Source organism: Hirundo rustica, chromosome 12 (assembly GCF_015227805.2).
Source record: "Hirundo rustica isolate bHirRus1 chromosome 12, bHirRus1.pri.v3, whole genome shotgun sequence".
In the NCBI taxonomy this organism is placed as follows: domain Eukaryota; kingdom Metazoa; phylum Chordata; class Aves; order Passeriformes; family Hirundinidae; genus Hirundo; species Hirundo rustica.
The window spans coordinates 12,190,270-12,209,201 of NC_053461.1; the positions used below are offsets into that span (position 1 = coordinate 12,190,270).

The following is an 18,932-nucleotide window of genomic DNA, read 5'->3' on the forward strand; positions in this document are numbered from 1 at the left end:
TCTCTGTGATCAGTAGTGATATTTTACATACCACAGAAGCAAAATGCACAGCGATGCAGGCAATTTAAAACTCCAAACTGGAACTGTATGACCCTCACTGAAAACTTCACTGAAACCCAGTACAGATGTGTTAAACGAATTGCATTGTTTTATTGCAAGGTGTAATGGAGAAACTCATACAAACATGTTGGACCTGCCCTTCGAGCACAGCTTGCCACATGAATCACATACACACATCCTTGCCTTACCTGAAACAAAACTCCAGTTTTGGAGTGTTGGGCCAATCCCTCACCGCTCTTCAGCCCTGGTTGTTACAGCAGTAAAGCTGACAGCAGCCGTTACCCTCCCTCAGCATCTCACACCAATTAAAAATACACAGTAAACATGTAATTTTTTTTTCATTTTATTTGACTAAAACCATGATTTACACATAAACACCACCAACCTTCTTGATTCAGCTTAATTTGTTTTCATATGGAAGCTGTGAATATTGGAAATAAATTAGACTAGCAAATAACTGTCTTAGACCACAAGGAACTTTTATGCTATGTGAACTTCCACTGCATTTTAACACAAAGCTATAAAAATAAGACACTATTTGCCAAATATATTAATTTGTTTGCAAAACTATTGTTTAATTTAAGTTTTAAGTTATATAATAAATTATATGGCTTAGTCAGATTTTGCAAGAAGTTAGAAGATACTATGAATACAAAATAATATCCTCTGATGTTCTGACTATGCCAGTTCATAGTATTTCCCAGAATTTGGATCAAAGTAACAGTTCAGACATGAATCATACAAAAGAGTCAAAACTTCCTCATCTTCTTCAGCAGTGAGGTGATCTTCACCTGTGTGAAGTGGAGAAAGTAAGAATAAATCACTCTTATTCCCTCAAACAATAACATGGAAATATCTTTGTGTCAGATGTGAGATTTTTTTCCTTTCAGATGTATAATCTCCTGGCTTCTGAATTGTTGCCTTCAAGATAACAGCAATTCACATTTTTATTATTTTTCTGAAGACTTGTACTTAACTGAGGTGAAATGAGGTCAGCTGGAGTTTGCTTAGCAACTGGACTTTTCAAAGTCCAATGGAGCAGTTCACCAGAAGCACCTTTCCTAATAGCGGATCAAAGTATTCCTAACCTAAGTGGTATTTTCCTCAATAACCTTAATAAGTTTCTAGCTTGAACAAGGACAGTCAGTGCCTACTAAGGCCTGTAAGAATGAAAGAATTCAGATGTCTTGTGTCCAATATGTCACCTAAATATCCAGGATAGATAAATCTGTGCAAAAATCTTTCAATATCAGAGAGGAAAAAAGAGTCTTCCAGACAATAAAAATTTTAAATCTAGCTTGTCTAAAGTTTTATAAAATGCAAGAAAGTTGTCATGTAACAGAAATGAATCTTTAGTCTAAAATACACTGATAAAGCCCCACAGGCTTTACTTACAGGGGCTTCATATATTATAGCTTCTTTTCTGAACCTATGTGTCTTTCATTTAAATTATACTTAAGTCATATGATCTACAGCTTTTTGATAGGAGATAATTCACAGTGGAATGCAATCTGTACATTGAATTTAATCAGAAATATTTATCCCATACTCAGCCTGCTAACACTGAGTGCTTTGTGTGCCCTAAAGCTCCATGATAAGTAATGGCCTGTTATGCAAATGGCAATGGTTTCACAACTCTCAGAGTTTATTTACAGCCAGGATCACCCAGCAATATATAGGTTACATTATCTGGAGACCAGAAAGTAGGCTGGTGTATTTGATGCATGCTGAAGTGTGCACTTCATCCTTTTAGTAGAGCTTTCCGTTTTGTTTCCGCAGTAGCACGTAACAAATACCATCAGAAAGAAACTGTCTTTCATCCTAACTAAAGCTAAAAAGGTAAAGCCAAATTATTTCCCTCCCTGCTTCATCAGGCCTAGGAAACTAAATGAGGTTAACTGGGATATTTTGTTTGGCCAACTCTTGGGAAAAGTGATGCAGTGCAGAAAGAAGGTGAAGAACTGAATGTCTTTTTCTCCATTTCAGATCACAGTACACGAGCAAATGGTGTTCATTCCTCATTCTCTCACACAGCCTTACAATTTCACCTGAAATCATGCTGTTATTTCCACTGCATTCTTCCTTTTATTATTTTGCTTTTCAGTGCCTATGCATCACTTCAAAATTATTCTCTTTTCTCCCTTAAGCTTAAATGTCCCTCCCTCGTTACCTTGGAATTGGCCACTCAATACACTCCCTGGTTTGCGTTAGGAATAAGAAATTCTCCAGACCCATTCGAGGCATACCTCTTCCCTGTGTGCCTTGAATTCATACCAAATCAAAATTATACTGCATCCAGGACTAGCTGCATTTATACCTTTATATCAGTAATTCCCTGCATGTATTTTCAAGTGACCAAAAGGAGAACTTAGTTCTCTAGACCTCTCTTGTTTTTAAAGCCAGGCTTCTTTCTTTTAGCAGCTCACAAGACCCCCAAATGCATTATAAGGCATTTCTAGGTGTTGCAACAAATTTCCAATGGCAGCATGGAGTATTCGGTTCTGAGCAGACGTATGAAAACCTCATTGCTGTTTTTCTTCCTAAATAGAAGTACTATTTAAATTAAGTGTTACTCTTCTAAAAGACTCCAATAGTATGGAATGGTTGTGTTAGAAGTGGTACATTCTGGACAACCTCATCATATATAGGAAAGAAGTGCCTGCGGCCAAATTAACTGATTAACAGGTCACTTTCAAACAAAATTTCCATTGTTCTTCATGTTGCTACCACCCACACTTTTGGGGTTCGAGCTGCTCAGAATTGCATGAAGAAACCTCTTGGCAGTTTAATTTGCATCTCATGGCAAAAACGAAATCAAAGCTTTTTTTCTTAAATCACTGAAAAATTAAATGGTATTTTACGTGAGAAAATAGCTTGATTTAAAATGAAAGCTGAGGTCTGTGATATACATTACAGAGGGATGTATGTTTTTTTGTTGAGCTGAAAGGAGGCTGAAGGTAGCTAGTACCTGTAAATACCTGTTATATTAAATGAAATGCTGTCCCACTGAAATCAGGGGAGCTATTGTTTTTCTGGAAAAGGACTTGATCAAGATGTCAAAACCCAGATAACAAAGAACAGGGCAGGCATGTGGCAGCTCCTTCTGAACTCAGAAATGGATGTACAAATAACTGTGCTGTTATTTGGATTATGTCAACAGTGTTTACATAATCACCGCAGTCTGGAGAATTAAATAATTTTCCTTTTCAGAGAAATATATTTTTATCATATTCTATGTTTTATTATTAGAAAACATCTCATAGGAAATCTCACTTTAATATACATGGATCATATTCTGATGCTGATGGAAGTCAAGTGCACTGGATCAGCTGTCAGCAGATGGTGTGGTAGAAAGAACACTGCAGATATCTTCTCCAAGATGATCATTGAACTACATTGCTCAAATCTATCCAGTAATTATGTACAGCAGGGTTACCATATGAATACTGTCAGCAGCTGTGGCCCAAAATAGAAGACTGTGTGGTTCTTAAGTGTTTTTATAACCTTACCCCTTGGTCTTAAGACCAAGATACCATAAAGTAAGTTCAAGAGCATTTATTGCTCTGTCACTGCCACTTAATCTGGAGATTTTCTTGTAATGTCAAGATAAACAAAACTGTCTATACCTCAGAAACATCACTGCCTAAAAATAGAAAAATCTATGGAAATTAATCATATTTATGAGTTTAAATTTTCCTCTTATTGCATTGGAACACCTGTTGAACAGAAGACTACTTCTAATTGCAACTCACCATTTAACTAATGGATGGTGCAAATGTTAAGAAAGGAACTACAGAGTGAAACGCTTTCTTAGAAAGGAATCATCTTTTCCCCCAAAGTTAAGCCTCAATTTAAAGATTTTTTTAAAACATAAGAAAATGAAAAATCTTTATTAATTTACTAATGCTATACTATTTTTCTTTAAGGATACTTTTAGATAAAATTCCTGACTGGAATATTTTATGACTCATTGCAGATTTTCAGTTTTTATGATTATATGCTTTTGTTATCCTGTGATACTTGGAACACTGGAAAAATGCACAGACGGAGTAAATAATCTTTAGGCATTTTCCAACATGAGAATTAAATAATTTTCTAATGTGGTATTAAAAAATCAAAAAAAGGTGAGGCTAAGCATGGCAGCAGAATGTTACGGAATGGATTTTGTTGTTCAGATCTGTATATAACTATCAGTAATGAACCAGCTCTTTTACCACACAAACAACTGACCTCGAGTGAAGCAGATAAGGAAAAAAGCTTTTTCCAAAGTCCTCGAGATATATCACAGGACACAATTTATTTAGCACTTCTTTTAAAAATGATACTCCAAACCATCTAGTTACCATGGTCCATCAGGATTTTTTTTTAAACCAAGGTATCTAGGAAAATACCCAGATTCTAATGTTTGATGGGGACGATCTAATCTGGCACACAGCACTGCAGCTTCTCGGCTGCTTTCATAGAGAGGGGTGTCCCGTAGTTCAGAAAAAATCCAAACTGTCCTGTTTGGGGAGGGAAGGTCATGGAATGGCTTTGTCATTCTCATTTCTGGAGAAATGATCGCTTCATTACAGCGGGGTTTTTTGAGTACCTGGAGATAGAAAAATTCCTGTATGAAGTTATCAAAATTACAAACATCCTACATATACAGGAGTCAGAATTTGACTGAATCAAGGTACAAAAATAAAAAGCCAAAATAAAAAGCTATGGTATATAGACAATTCCTCCTCTCCAAATGTACAGTCACAGGCACACGATGTCCAACATTTCAGCTTAAAGGAAAATTAGTTTAGGATCAATTCACAAAACAGTTTGGAAATTCTAGTGTGGATAACAGAGAAATACAAATTCCCAAATATACTTATTTTTTAAAGCTTTTAAAAGATAATAACAAAATAGAAATAGGTTTACTGTAACAAGCCTTGGATTTCATAATACTAACGAAAAACATTCTCTGGGACATTTAATGAATTTTTGTTCAATGTGCCTACAGCTCAAGGATGACAGTTCAATTCTGTTTGGCTTATTTAGGACCCTTAACACAACATATTACTTGATTCTTCAAAGCAAGGTCCCTTCCTGACAGAAAAATTGTATTTTGCTGTCAAAAACAATTACAAGTCTACATCTATGAAAATGTTCCCAATTTGAGGGGCATAATTTATTGTAAACAGTAAATCATTGAGATGTGTTTACCCCTTGGACAGCCAGAGTACAGGGGTCAGATTTATGAGTGCTCCCAGTGAATTCCTGAGACCTGAAGAAAAATGTAAATGTCTGGCCTGGAAGTGTCCAAGGCCAGGTTGGACATGGCCTTGAGCAGCCTGGATGAGTGGAAGATGTCCCTGTCCATGGCAGGGTGTTTGGAACTGAACTTTCAGCCGCAACCATTTTATGATACTCTTATGATGATGATTCTTCTACCCTGTTTCCTAAGATAACTGATAAGAAAAAGGACATTTGAGGAAAACAAGGTATTTTCTTTATTCTATTGTTGACTTTCCAGTTTCAGTTAAGGTCTTTACCATTCTCTAAGCAAACACCATTAATAAGCAAAAGCCTGTAACTCTGGTGACAACAGTCCTCAGGAAATCACACTAAGATTTCATTTAAAGCTAAATCTGCAATTTTTCTTTGTAAGAGGAGTATCTCTTATGCAAGTATAATCATGCTTCTGAATAATAATGTTTAGTCTTTGTGTTCTTTCTTATGTAGGTTTGCCATCCCTATTAGCATAAATTCCTTATTTTTAACAAATAAGATGCATTTTTTATGAGTTAATCTGTATAGAGCCAGAACATCAGGAAACAGCAACTGCATATTATTCTTCTAGCAAAGGCAAATAATACTCCATGGAAAACTGCTACCTTTAACTGAGATTAATAAACAAGGGAACTTGAAACCAAAGAGTAGTAGGATAGAAAACTATGAGAAGACAGTACCAGCACTACAGAAAGAACATTTAGAAGTGTCTTTCTACCCAGGTTCTTTTCATTGTCTTCATAAATTCCTACCTGGAGTTCTCTGTTTTGTTGAAGATTTAGTGTTCTCTTCTAGTTGTTGGTTTTCAGGAATGATAGGGGGACTGAACACATTTAACCAGTTCCTGAAAAATACAAATAAAAATATCATCTATAAAAACACAGTTTGTATTCCTATTTTTTCTAATTCTTTTGATTATTTTTAAAAAAAAAATCAAAGGATATTGCAGGTTGTTCTGTAACAAAATCAAGCTGGATTTTATTATTATAAAGATAAACTTTACAGGTAATACAATTATTAAATGCTAAGGCTTTCTTCCTTCTTTAGCTTTTTCACCTGCTCTGTTCACATTAAAATCTGTGGTTGAAGTCAGGTTTGCTTTTCAGATTTCAGCTGTTGTGGCTCTCTCAGCACAGGGTGTACAGGAGGTGTGATCCATAACACACAGAGCCATCCTTTGAAAGCCGATAGGATTCATCGGAGTCTTTTTCTGAGGAATAAAGCCATGGAATGAAAAACCTGTGGGAGTCAATTTGATTAAAAATCCTTACTCCCTCTATAAACTCTCTCTAGAGCAAGAGATTGCTCAAAGACAATCACATGATGGGTTTGTGTTTGGTTTGGTTACCACTGACTTGGCAGTTCTTGGTGCCCCTGCAGTAGGGTGACACACAACTGTGGTGTAACATTCCCTGTCTGGATGGGTGCTGAGTTAGAGCTGAGCTTAGACAGGAAATGGATGCCACAAACAGTTTTCTGAAGAGGAAACATTGGATTGAGTCTGAATGTTGTTCATATGGGGAAAAAGCATTCTAGGCAAATATGTTATAAATAAATCTTTATAAGCATGTCCTATTGTTATAAAATCTTGTATGTAATAGATAAACATTTGTTACTGAACATAACATGATTCTACCTATTGGCAAGACAATATAGAGGACTCTTATCACAGGTGTCCTGTATCTATTTTACTTCTGTAAAGAAAAAGATTTTGATGGGATCTTCATCATAGAGGAGAGAGCACTTTCTTCTATTCATGGAGAAATTATGTCTCTTCCAGACACTAGTGTCATAACTTCTGAAAACTATTTTCATGCTATCATACATTCATGCAAAGGTCAATGTTCCTTTCACACACCCCACTTTATGAAACACAGCCTTTGATTGTTTCAGCTCAGAGAAAGGAAAACAGAACAGCTGTTTTTACTGTTACTGTTGTCATGTTTTTTTATTGCAAACTGCAGTGCAGTGACAAAGTCACTCATATTATACTGTCTATCAGAGGAAGATAACCCTGGAAGGACACATCCATGTCACAAAGACATTCTTTGTTCAGGTGACCACATCTTGTAATTCTTTTCACATATGAAATTAATCTCTGCACACTGTGCATAGCTGATGCTTCCTTAAGTTCCCATCTCTCCTCTCCTGCAGTAAAGAGCTGTAACATATTAAAGCTTCCATATCATTATTAACTAGACTGAAATACTGCAAGTCAACACTTGAACACAGAATTCATAGGATCTCAATGAATCACCTCATTTTGATAGAACCAGATCAAACATTTTTGACCAATTTATTTCACTGCAAGGCAAGAGGTATGGAAGGGGATAAATTCCCATGTTTGCTTCATGCTGATGGGAGCAGTGAAGCTCTAAAGAGTAAATAAAACTTGGTTTGGGATTGATTCAACTTACATGTGGCTGTTCCAACAGCTGGCACAAAAGCATGACGCATGAGAACTTGTGCTACAGCTTCAGAGATTAGCCAGAGCTGTAGAGGTAATTTCAGCATCCATGGCCTTGTCAAAAAGGGATAAATTTTTCCAAAGCTTGGCAGATTTCTTTACATTCCAGACTGCAATTGTCTCAACTTGATTGTCCAACACCAAGGAAATAGGTAATGCACTTCTATTTTCTGAAAAGCCTTCATGATCTCATGTACAAGTTGCTTCTGTCAGAGAAATCTGGCAAGGCTCAGTCATCTGGTACAATTGCTAAAATATGCTGACTGCTTTTTTTTGTTTTGTTTTTCTGCTACTTCTGGACTTGTTATTGATTCTACATCATCTCCTGTTGGCATGTGTGCATAATCTGGGTTGAATCTGGGGACAATCACCTATCTGTTTGCAGTCAAAATGGAAAAAACTAATTTTCCGCCTCAGGAAACAGAACTGTTGGTGTAGAAATCCAGCAAGCAGTATGGCAGACATAAAGGAAGAGATATTGAATTTTCCATCATGCCAAAATGTAAAAAACATACTTTAAATTTTTTTTACAGCATCATATTATTTTCACATATATGGCCAAGTTCACAGCCAATCCTTCTCTTCTGCTGCTCAGCTAAGGCCAGTGGGAGCTGGTACAACAAATCCACACAGCCACGTGCTTGCCTAGACTTCTCATTATTAGCTGTCTGTCATTGTCACCGTATCTGCATTCCCTGAATGCAGCCAAAGGCTCTTTGTCTACACCAAAGCTTCAGAAGATTTTAGGAATAACACTCAAATGCAGGCTGATACCCGGTAGCAGGGTAGAATATATTTTCCTGTCCCTCGCATCTGTGGTTTGATCTGCCTGAAAATCAGCCACCATAATCACGAGAATCTGACCATCCTCACAGGATGTGGGCTGACGGCACAAAGCAGCAGCATGAACCTGATTCTCTACAATTGCACCGAAACACAAAGGCAGCAAAGGCAAAGGTGATCTCTCAGAGAAACTGCATCAAATTTAGGGAAGGTAAGGAAGTTCTGTGAGTGCTAATCTACACCTCTGCTTCCCAAGCTACCCTTCTTTCCACATTCACTACAGCTTTTGCAAAAGGAAGCAGGGAGAGCCAGGAGAGAACTAGAATATTTCTGCTGGGACAACTGCTGAAACAAAAGTACAAGGAGAGAGAAAGTTCTCACCTCTAAAGAGAATTATCTTAGTCAGACCAACAAACACAGTTACAAAATATAAAAGCTTTAGAGTACATATGCAGTTCTACCAGTCTGGCATAAACCAGAAGCACTTAAATATCGGTGTTTTTCATATGTTTTTCACCATGTATCAGGGAATTCCTAAAGAAAATAATACCTGTAAAGCAGAGAGGATGTTAGCAAGAAGGAAAGAAAGATAGTAAGATAAGTACCTCCAATGGAAAGGAAAGAGGCAATTCATTTAGAAAACAACTGGTTGTTAAACCAGTATTTGTGCTATTAATAGGTTTTATTACGCAGGAAACTGATGAATTTTAGTTTGAAGTCTCATGTCTGGAAGATCAGCATGAAATATTAAGTCTGAGAAATCAGAGATGGGATGATATTTTGAGAAGCTGGGTGATTTTATTGAATTTTATTGATTTTGTCCTTCATTTATTGGAGTTAAATACTATATAAAGGTGTTCAGTTTCATATTAATATTTATTTTGATGTATCTGACTCAGTAGACAAATAACTACTTTTTCTAGGAGGTGCAAGTGTAAGATCTAATGATTTTGATGGTTCTAGAAGGTGACAAAGAAATTTTTATCAATGACAGAAGTAACAGAGATGTGTTGGAAAGTTCATATTTCCTATGAAGACTTGATTTAGTTCATGTTTTTTCTCTCAATGACCAAGAAAAACAAATAGTTCTGCTATTCAAACCCCTCCCACCAAAACATGTAATCAAAATATTACAGTATTAGGGCTTCATTTTTGACTTAATATTACTTTCAAGGATAAAACATTTTACACAATGAATATTAAAAACTGGTTTACTGCTTCTGTAGGTTAGTTAGCAAAGTCTAAATTAACCTTCTCAAATCTTGAAGAGAAATTTAAAAAAAAGCTCATCAGTGCTGAAGTCTTCTTTGTTAAATTACCCTAGAGATTAAGTGCTGGCAGTTGATGGATAAACTTCTTTGGAGTGGGTTTACAGCAGGAATTCTAGCAGATGCTGCAGCTGAGCAGTCACACCAAACTTTCCACAGTAAAATCTGCAGTTGCTTTAGGAAGCAACTGAAGCATGTGTGTATGTGTGGGACAGAGGGTTTCAGTGAATTTTAAAAAAGCATCCTGAAAAATATGCTAGACCTTGGCAAAAGGTCAAGGACTAGCATGGAGGCAACTGGCTATATTCTGAGAAACACTGATTGTGGTCTGTGCTCCTGTTTATTGTGGTTTTATCCTGAGTGAAGAATAAAGAAGATGTATTTTTTTTTATTAAAGAAGCTAGTTTATCTCATTAAAACAGAAAAGCTAATCACAGATTCTGACTAATTAAAACCACTCTATACTACCAATGCCTCCAGCTGTAATCAATAGAATCAATGTGCAATAAACCATCTAGAGCTTCCTGATAACAGTGTGGAATGCCAAATGTTGTGTTTTGACATTGTGAGCTGCATTGTAGGAAGGCTCAGAATAGGTTCCACACACACTCAACAGTATCGTGTACCTTTAGTGCTCGCACCAAAATTCTTCATTATTCTGAAAGCTGTTCTCCATTCCAAAATAAAATGTAAATGTTACATAATCTTGTTACATTTTTCTTTAAAAATATAATTTAAAAATTCTTAAAAAATACTTTCAGATAATAGTGGTCATATAGTGAAATGCCCCATGACAGCTGAACTGTGATGGAAAGCAAAAGAATCTTTTGGACTTATGAACATATTTTTCAGTTTTATGATAGTATGTTAAATTTTGCAGAAAAAAGGCCTCCATCAGCAAAGTCAGTTGAGAAAATTAGTGATGCTTTATTAAGCAGCACTTATCAATGACAATGTATTAAAATTATTATCATCAACAGAAATCCTTACAATCAGAAGTTTTTGACTGAAATCTTAATGAACACCTTTGATACTTTGATTTTTTCACAGATAAAATCTTGCAGACCGGGAGACCGAGAAAATGTCAAATCACTTAGTATAAAGATTTTTAATATTGCACTGTCTTGAGATAGCATTTCTTTTGGATCACATTTATTTTGTGTTACTTAAATCAATGGGATAATTTAATCCACTTTATTTAAAAAATTAAAATGCTTCAAAGTTTTAGTATGGTTTTGTCCAACAATCTATACCAACATTAAAAGGAATATTTGTTCAGCCTTATACTGTAATGTGAAAGTGAAAGGCAAGGGCTCCATTATATCAAATCAGGGAACGAAAAACCAGCACCAGCTTTGTATCATTACAAACACATGAGATTGACAGTCTATTCAGCACCTCAAGGGTACAATCACTAAAACTACAAAAGATCTTATTTAACTGCATCTACTCAGTGAATTTTTATCAACTCAAGAGGAGAATGGACTTGTGCCTGGGTGAAGTTAAGAGGAGCACATATGCTGAACTGTGTTTTTACAATGGATTATTTGACTAACTGTGGAGGGCCAGAACACGTCAATGTATGAACCAACTGTAAAAATATTTTAACAAAAAAGGGACCAGTTCCTGACATCTTGTGTAGCTATCTACTAAAATCTCAGTGCATTCTTCTTCAGAATTAGCAATATTTAATATCATGTGAAGCAAATCTTGCTGCAAATGCTAAAAGTGTGTGAGTGATATCTTACGATGATGCACTGAATGCAGAATGCCAGCTCCCATCTAAAGTATGGTCCAGTTCTGCTAAGACAGAGACCTGATTTCCTTCTGTTTTTAATTTTATCTATTTGAGAAAGTTCAGTAGAGGCTATCTCAGTTCTTAAATAAATTAATAAAAAGTCACCTGGCTTTCTAAGACCCCTCATCTATTCCCTGATCCAATTTTTTTTGAGCATGAGTTGCTGGTTAGGCTCCTCTGGATTAGAATATGTGAATTTTCAATTATTTCCATATCTCATCAGGCTCAGGCACATGTATAACCTCATTAACTTAAGCCAAATTACCTACACACATCTATTTAGTTTCTGCTTTATCACATGTTAATCCTTTATTCATAATGGGCAGTTTGGGTTTATTTTTCAATAGAAGTACCTCCATAGAAATAAATTCTTCAATAATAGCTTCAGTAGTGAAGCAAGGACTTTCGTAGGCTATTAATAATGAGATTTGGTTGATGTATGTACAAAATGCAATTATTATTTGAAAATATGTTGAAACTAATTTCAGGTCCTGCCACTACATATGACTGTAATAATTATGAAATCACTGAGCTTTAAGTTGTCTATTATTGTATCTAAAATGCTTTAAACAATTCAAGTTCTGGAAATTTTTTAAGCTTTTCCATAAAAATTCCACAAACTAAGAAAAATTCAGTATAAATTTATACATCAATAACTGTTCAGTGCTACTCAGTTCCAGGTGGGGGAACCAGCATTTTTTAAATGAAAAACTGAGTTCACAGAAACAGAAGATATACTACCAAAAGAATATAGAGTATACTTATACATAAAAATCAAGGATTTTTGAATACCTATTTTAACAAAAATCTTGAAAAATAACATAAATATATATCTTCCTATGACTTTGCATGAATTGAAAGTTCTATTTTGAAAAGCATTTAAGGGCAATCTGGAAATACATTGATGATTTGAAAAAAAAAAAAAGCAAGCCATGAGCTAAAATTGTTATTTTCCTGGAGTGCTACTGTAGTTTCAAGATATCATTAAATCAGCACAAAGCAACACTTATCATTTCCTGCACATTTTTCACAGTGAGCTGCATTCTGACTATGAGTAATCTGTTAATCTGTTCTTTGCCTCACAATCCGTCAAAGTGACAGATTCATTCCATCTCTAATACATAATATCTTCATTTACTGTATGCCTTACTGGAACTTTCTTTTTTTCCTAGCACTGAGATTGAGAAAATCACAAGCATATTTAGAAAATGCTTTTTCCCTTCCTCCAAACCACTCCAGCAAGTCCATTTTGCCAAACACTGCACTTCTAATGGAGGCAGGGACCTCGTTAAAAGCTTAATAATTTAATTGTCCATGAGATCATAAAAAGTACAAGTGCAACTCTGCAGGGAACACTTGAATCTGCTCTTGAAGTCTTAAAACTCTAAATGATAGTGGTGCTAGATTGGATTCAAAGATAACAAAGGAGATGTGAATTCTATTTACTAAACAAGATATTTGGATAGGGTTAGGGGCTACTACAGGTAGGTACACTATAATCATGCTGACTGGTATTTGCTGAAAATCTGACCTGTTTGTGCTTTCCAGTTTTTCTTTCATTATCAAAGTTGAAATGATAACTTTGTGCAGGTTATTAAAACCATACACAGTTATCTACATTTAAAAATATGAATGACCTGAATTTGGAGGTTTAACATCTTAGTAATTAATATATTTTGCTATTTGGTCAATGTTTTGTAGCTAAATATATGATATTTCTATCATAGCTTCTGCTAAATGGAAGGAAGATTTAATTTTACCTACAGACTGAACCTTTGTATCGTCACTATGTTAGCATGCTGGCTAGATTATTGTCTTGATATTCACTAGCAATATAAATGGCACTAGTAGAGAAAACAAGTGTTTTAACACCTTATATAAGTAAAGTACTAGCTCTTTCTTCCTTGATAGTTGTGATTCATTTATCAGAAGATCAGCTGTATAAATTGGAAGTAATGAATTTGCGAAGTTGTGTCAGAATTCCTTTGTGTTAATCTAACCTAAGCAAGTAAATTCTCGTCATTACGTTAGATACTCACTGACCAGTGAATCAAATGGATTTGCACATTTAATGAAGTGTCTTTTAGGTAGGATGTACTTATTTTTTTGCATATTTTTACAAGTAAATATTTTTTTAAAAGAAATTATATTTTACTGTTCTACCAGTTCAGGAAGCACCTGAATCTAGTGACTAGAAAGTCCCGTTGCAATCAAAGTAATTCTTTTTTTCATAACCAGCCACCAACAGGATGTGACTGTTCTGTGCCGTTCCTAAGGCTCTCAGAGTTTTCAGAAAATGGACTATGACCTGAGGTGCTGGCTTGTGGTTGGACAAAAGCAACCTGTCATCCATAAACACTGGAGATGCCCTGGAAAAGGCCACACAGGTAAAGGGCCATAGCATTACTTCAGCTGAGTATGGAAAGGGAGATTGTAACAGTCTGGGAACAGGGATCTTGTCCCTTCAATTTGACATATCTGAGAGGTAAAATCTTTTACTTCCTATTCTCCATCTTTACATATAAGCACAGCCTTTGTTTGAATGGCCCAGGAATATCCAGAAAAAATGTGCAACCAATAAAATTATTCTCAGTAAGTCCTGAAGCTAAAAAAAAAGGAAAAAAAAAAAAAAAAAAAAAAAAAAAAAAAAGAAAAAAAGAAAAAAGGAAAAAGAAAAAAAAAAAAAAAAAAAAAGGAAAAAAAAAGAGATAGACCACCTCACATTGATATGGATGTAACAGTATGTTTGGAAGTATTTGCCATGTTTTATATTTAAATCCTTAGTGCATATGCTGCCATGTTTTCATGTTCTTAGATTCCCATACAAGGGACAGCCATTTTTGGATTATTTTGACAAGCTTTAACACGTTAGCCACTTGGTTCTCCATAATTTTTCTGCAGCTAAGCTTTTTAGCATCACAATTAAAAAACGTAACCTGTTCAATTAGATGGTTCCTTTGCCATTTGTTTCTTTTGTCATGTTCTTTTCCAGGCACATTATTGCCTGACAAATTCAGAACTTCCCTTATTCAGATTAACAACTGGGAGATCTACTGCAAATTACTCTATTTTGTGGGTAAGTAACTGAACAAGTAAAATAAAAACCAAAGTGCATTTTGTGATATATCATTCTTGTTCACTTATTTTGACAACTGTTGTGTAATTTTATACTACTTCATAATGTAATATTATCTGCTTTTCAGAAGTAATGGTGTTGTATGATCTTATAATGAATCATGAGAATAGATATGCTTCTTTGTTTGAAAAACTCAGTCTTTAAATGTGCTTCTTAACTAAGTTATTCTGCTACTCAAACCTTTGCATGGAAATACAAAGGCCTCTTGTGCCTGAATTTCACACCCTGCATGAGGGAGAGGTTCTGGTGTAGTGCAAATAAATGTTATAGCTACCATCCCTCTTTTACTGCACCATTTCCTAGGTGAGTTTAATTTTACAGAATCTCTCAATGGGGTAATAACACAGCACCAGCTATTGGAATGTTTAGTTTTCATCTGGGATGGATGAGAGTACTTGAATGGTAGTCTCAAAGCTGAAGATACTTTTAATATTTGAAAGTTTACAGCTGATGTGTTTTTATGCTGGTATCACTGATATTATGCAAATTATGCAAATTTCAGATACCATGATAATGGCAATATATATGATAACGATAGGTTCTAAAAAAAGACTTCTCTAGAAGAAAATTTCAAAGAAAGAGGAAGAAATAATTTATTCCGTAAAACCAATAGAGTAGTCAGAATGCACAGAAAGGGGTGTTCAGTATATTTACACATAATTTATATTTATAACTAACATACCTAAATTTTACCAGTCATCAAGTTTGAATACAGTTAAAAGATACTTCTAGTTAATGGTACATGTTTATGCATTTCATGATTCATTACCTGAAGTGCTATGCATGCATATTATTACAAAAATAGGAAAACTGCATTGTTGGATAAAGTAGCAACTGAGGATTTGGGTTCTGTTTTTTCCCTTAAGGTAAACCCAACAACTTTTTTTTTAAAGTTCTTGTCCTCCTCAAACACACCACTCTCCATATCAGCGAAACATTGTGTGGTGACAAATCTCAAACCTATAACATTTACAGTAAAAAGAAAGAAAATGTTATTTACTTTTCTTTGGGTAGATTGTGTTGTTTAGTTTTTGAGGTTTTTTGATTGTTGAAGAAAGAATAATGATGACATCCCAATCAGTCTGACTTAACAAATGTAGGTTACAATGACAAGACAACCTGCTTAAGTCAGCTCATACCCAGCCCACATGAAGGGAGGTCAGTGGCTCTGAATCATTTTTCAGAGGCTGCAGGCCTTATCAGCTGATTTTAGATAGAAGAAACTGAAAGAGAAACATCTGGCTAAAACCTAATTGAAAATTTGGCCATGCACATTTGGCACAAAATTATTTAAGTAAAATACACTTTTTGTGAAAGGATACTCAATTAAATGTTATGTAGAAATATTTGTGCCCTACTTTATTGCAGTTTCTGGGGAACAACTGTTTGAACAAGAAGAACAAATTTTATTTGGTAGTTTGGGAAGAGTTGAGTAGGATGCCAAGACAGGAACTAGTGAGGCAGTGTATATAAAGATAGGGTTTTTCTAATAAGCTAAAACTTTTCTCTATGGCAAAAAATATCATCTATTATGAGAAATAAATTTTCTGGAGAGCATCTGTAGAACTTTATAAAAGTCTATTAATAAATGACGTTCAAGTGATCTTTTTAAAGAGCAGCTCTGCATATCACAGTTCAGTATGGCTGAAATTACTATAGAACAATTACTATCTTCCAGGATTTCCTTTAATGAAACTTCCAAACCTTCTATGACACAAAAACAGTTTGGAGGACAAATCTTACTAAGGAGATGCTGGTAATATAGCAAAATGGAGTCCTTGCACTGGAGGAAGAAGCAGCACAGATAGTTACAGCTCCCACTTTGCAGAGAAGAAAGCAGTTCCCGAGTTCTGCCAGCAACACCTCAGTTGTGGGAATTGCATGGCCAGGGCCAGAACACCGCACATCACCTCACGCTTCTGGCTTTGTAGCCTCTGCACTCAGCTGCCTCCTTTCATTAACATTCTCTGCCTTGCAGAGCAGCACCAGGTGGGGTGATTTGTATGGCAGGAGCAATATTCTTGGCAGACTTATGACCTTTACCCAGCGGAACCAATGGACAATGAGTCAAGCTGAGTCTTTTTTTTGACTGAATTTCCATTACCTTCACAGGCTTTCTTTCCTGGCTTGTCCTTTTATCTTATTATGGACAGAACCTACATTTACTGGACAATAGCTTCCACATTGGTCTCTTTCCATTTCCCAGAAAATAATACATTTTTAAAAATTACTCAAGACCTGTTCTTTACCCCTCTTTACAACAATTTGTTCATTCAGTAAATGCACCATATAACTGTTTTCATACCATAGCACTTACACCCACACACCTAAAGGGGCCGTATTTCAAATATTCCATGTGTTCCCTACAAAGCTATAGTAGGCTTACAAAGTTTTAGACATTTTCTAGTTGCTTATATGGGATTTGTTAAAGTTGCTTTTAAAAACAGTTTAGGAACTGGGTTATAGAATTACTATTAATTTTATTCCCCCCTCACACTCTCTGTGAAAAACATTACAGTTTTCCATTATAAATGAAAGGTAACAATGTGTATTCAAGTCACATCATCTCCAGTTTTTATATCATGATGCAAACTGACCTCATAATTTTGTCATCTTCTGTATTTACAGCCCAATAATGCTTTTCTGGCAGTTCACAAGGGTTACTGAATTTACGAGGCACTTTCAAGTCAGGTATTTTATGAATACCACCTGCATTTCTCGAAAATGATTTCTAGGGAAATTTAAGTCTACTGTGTGTACTGGATTAAAATAGCATAAGAACTAAGTCATAAATTATTCTATTTTGTTTTAAATTTTATTATATGGAAATACAAGTTTCCATTGTTGATCATATTGACTTGATATGATGAAACACTTTCTTTTTACAGATAATGGTGTTTATTTGTTTATTCAGTATATAAAATGTACCAAGTACCAAATTGCTTTAGCACATGCATAAAAATAACTTAATAAAACCTGACTTAACCAATGTATGGGCAAAAAGAAGACAATGTAGCTTGCACTGAAATATAGGCAGTTATAATGTCATCAGAACTATAAAATCAAATTTGGAATTGAGAGTCCAAAGTTCTGTCTCAAGGTACCTCATTTTGTACTCTGTGGACTGTAAGTCAATCATCTCTGTCCACTTCATCCATTCAACAACTCATAAGGAGATGGTTCCTTAGGCAACCATCACCCAAGGCAGAGAGATCTTCTAGACAAACATAAGTACCTTGATTCACATGTGAAAGGGAAGAGGAATCCAGGATTATTCTTTAACTCCAGTAATATATTGGAAATATATGGCTGCGTCTTGCAATAACTGATGCATCTGGGTGAACTTGCACAGAAAGTTTCAGATTGTTCACTTCATAAAATTTAATGAGAAGATTTTGAATCCATAAAAATATGGATAGCAAGTGAGAAAAGTGGCTGAAAACATCTGTGTGAAGAGAAACATATTATCCTGCACAACTGCCTGAAAGCGAGCTCTCATAAAACATTTCAGACTGTTGGTAAAATATAAAGAAGTTGTAACTGAAATGTCCTCTCCTCCTATCCCTGCCCCCCAACACACATACATCATCCAGTTAAAACTTGGACAAGCAAAATCCACATTAATGGCACCAAGTGAAAGTGAAATAGGACTGCTTTTAAAAATTAGTACACCTCTTGTTCAGGCAGTTAAAAAATTGACAAAATGATGTTAGGGTTTCACAGGTACAAAGCAGGTCTGAAACTGGATAATTAATCTTGATTACCTCAACAGTCTCAATGTGATTAATTTTCCTTAACCACCTTTTCTCCTTGTCATCTCACCTTACATTAAAGTCACAGGGATTTTGTTGCTGATTCCAAACAAAACAGATCAAGCTAGAAACCTGACAGACAAAATATGCTGTAGGCAGGATCCCTTTGCTCTATCCCAGAGTGTTGTAACCCCCTCTCCTAACTAGGCTAGCTATTGAAATAAACCCCTTCCTTAATAAGTAGCATTAAAATCTTTTGGAACAAATTGATTCCCTGACACCTACAGTCACATACAGAATTCTAGTTCTAAGCCTTCAAAGCAGAGAGGGAGAAAGGAATAGATGAGAGTGTATATATGTGAGATGAGAACGATTTGCTGAATCACACATCAAAGCAGATGTATGA

The 18,932-nt window shown here is 35.4% G+C and overlaps 1 protein-coding gene across 4 annotated transcripts in view; it reads right to left on the reverse strand.

Moving 5' to 3' along the window:
• Positions 1-738: 738 nt before the first annotated feature.
• Positions 739-18,932, reverse strand: part of CFAP20DC (CFAP20 domain containing) — a 71,346-nt gene continuing 53,152 nt past the window's right edge. For all 4 annotated transcript variants that reach the window (XM_040076588.2, XM_040076586.2, XM_040076589.2 and 1 more), the window contains 2 exons: positions 6,075-6,166; positions 739-851 (listed from right to left, as the gene is read on the reverse strand). In XM_040076588.2, coding sequence (XP_039932522.1) covers positions 739-851; positions 6,075-6,166 — 205 coding nt within the window. The remainder of the gene's footprint in view (positions 852-6,074; positions 6,167-18,932) is intronic.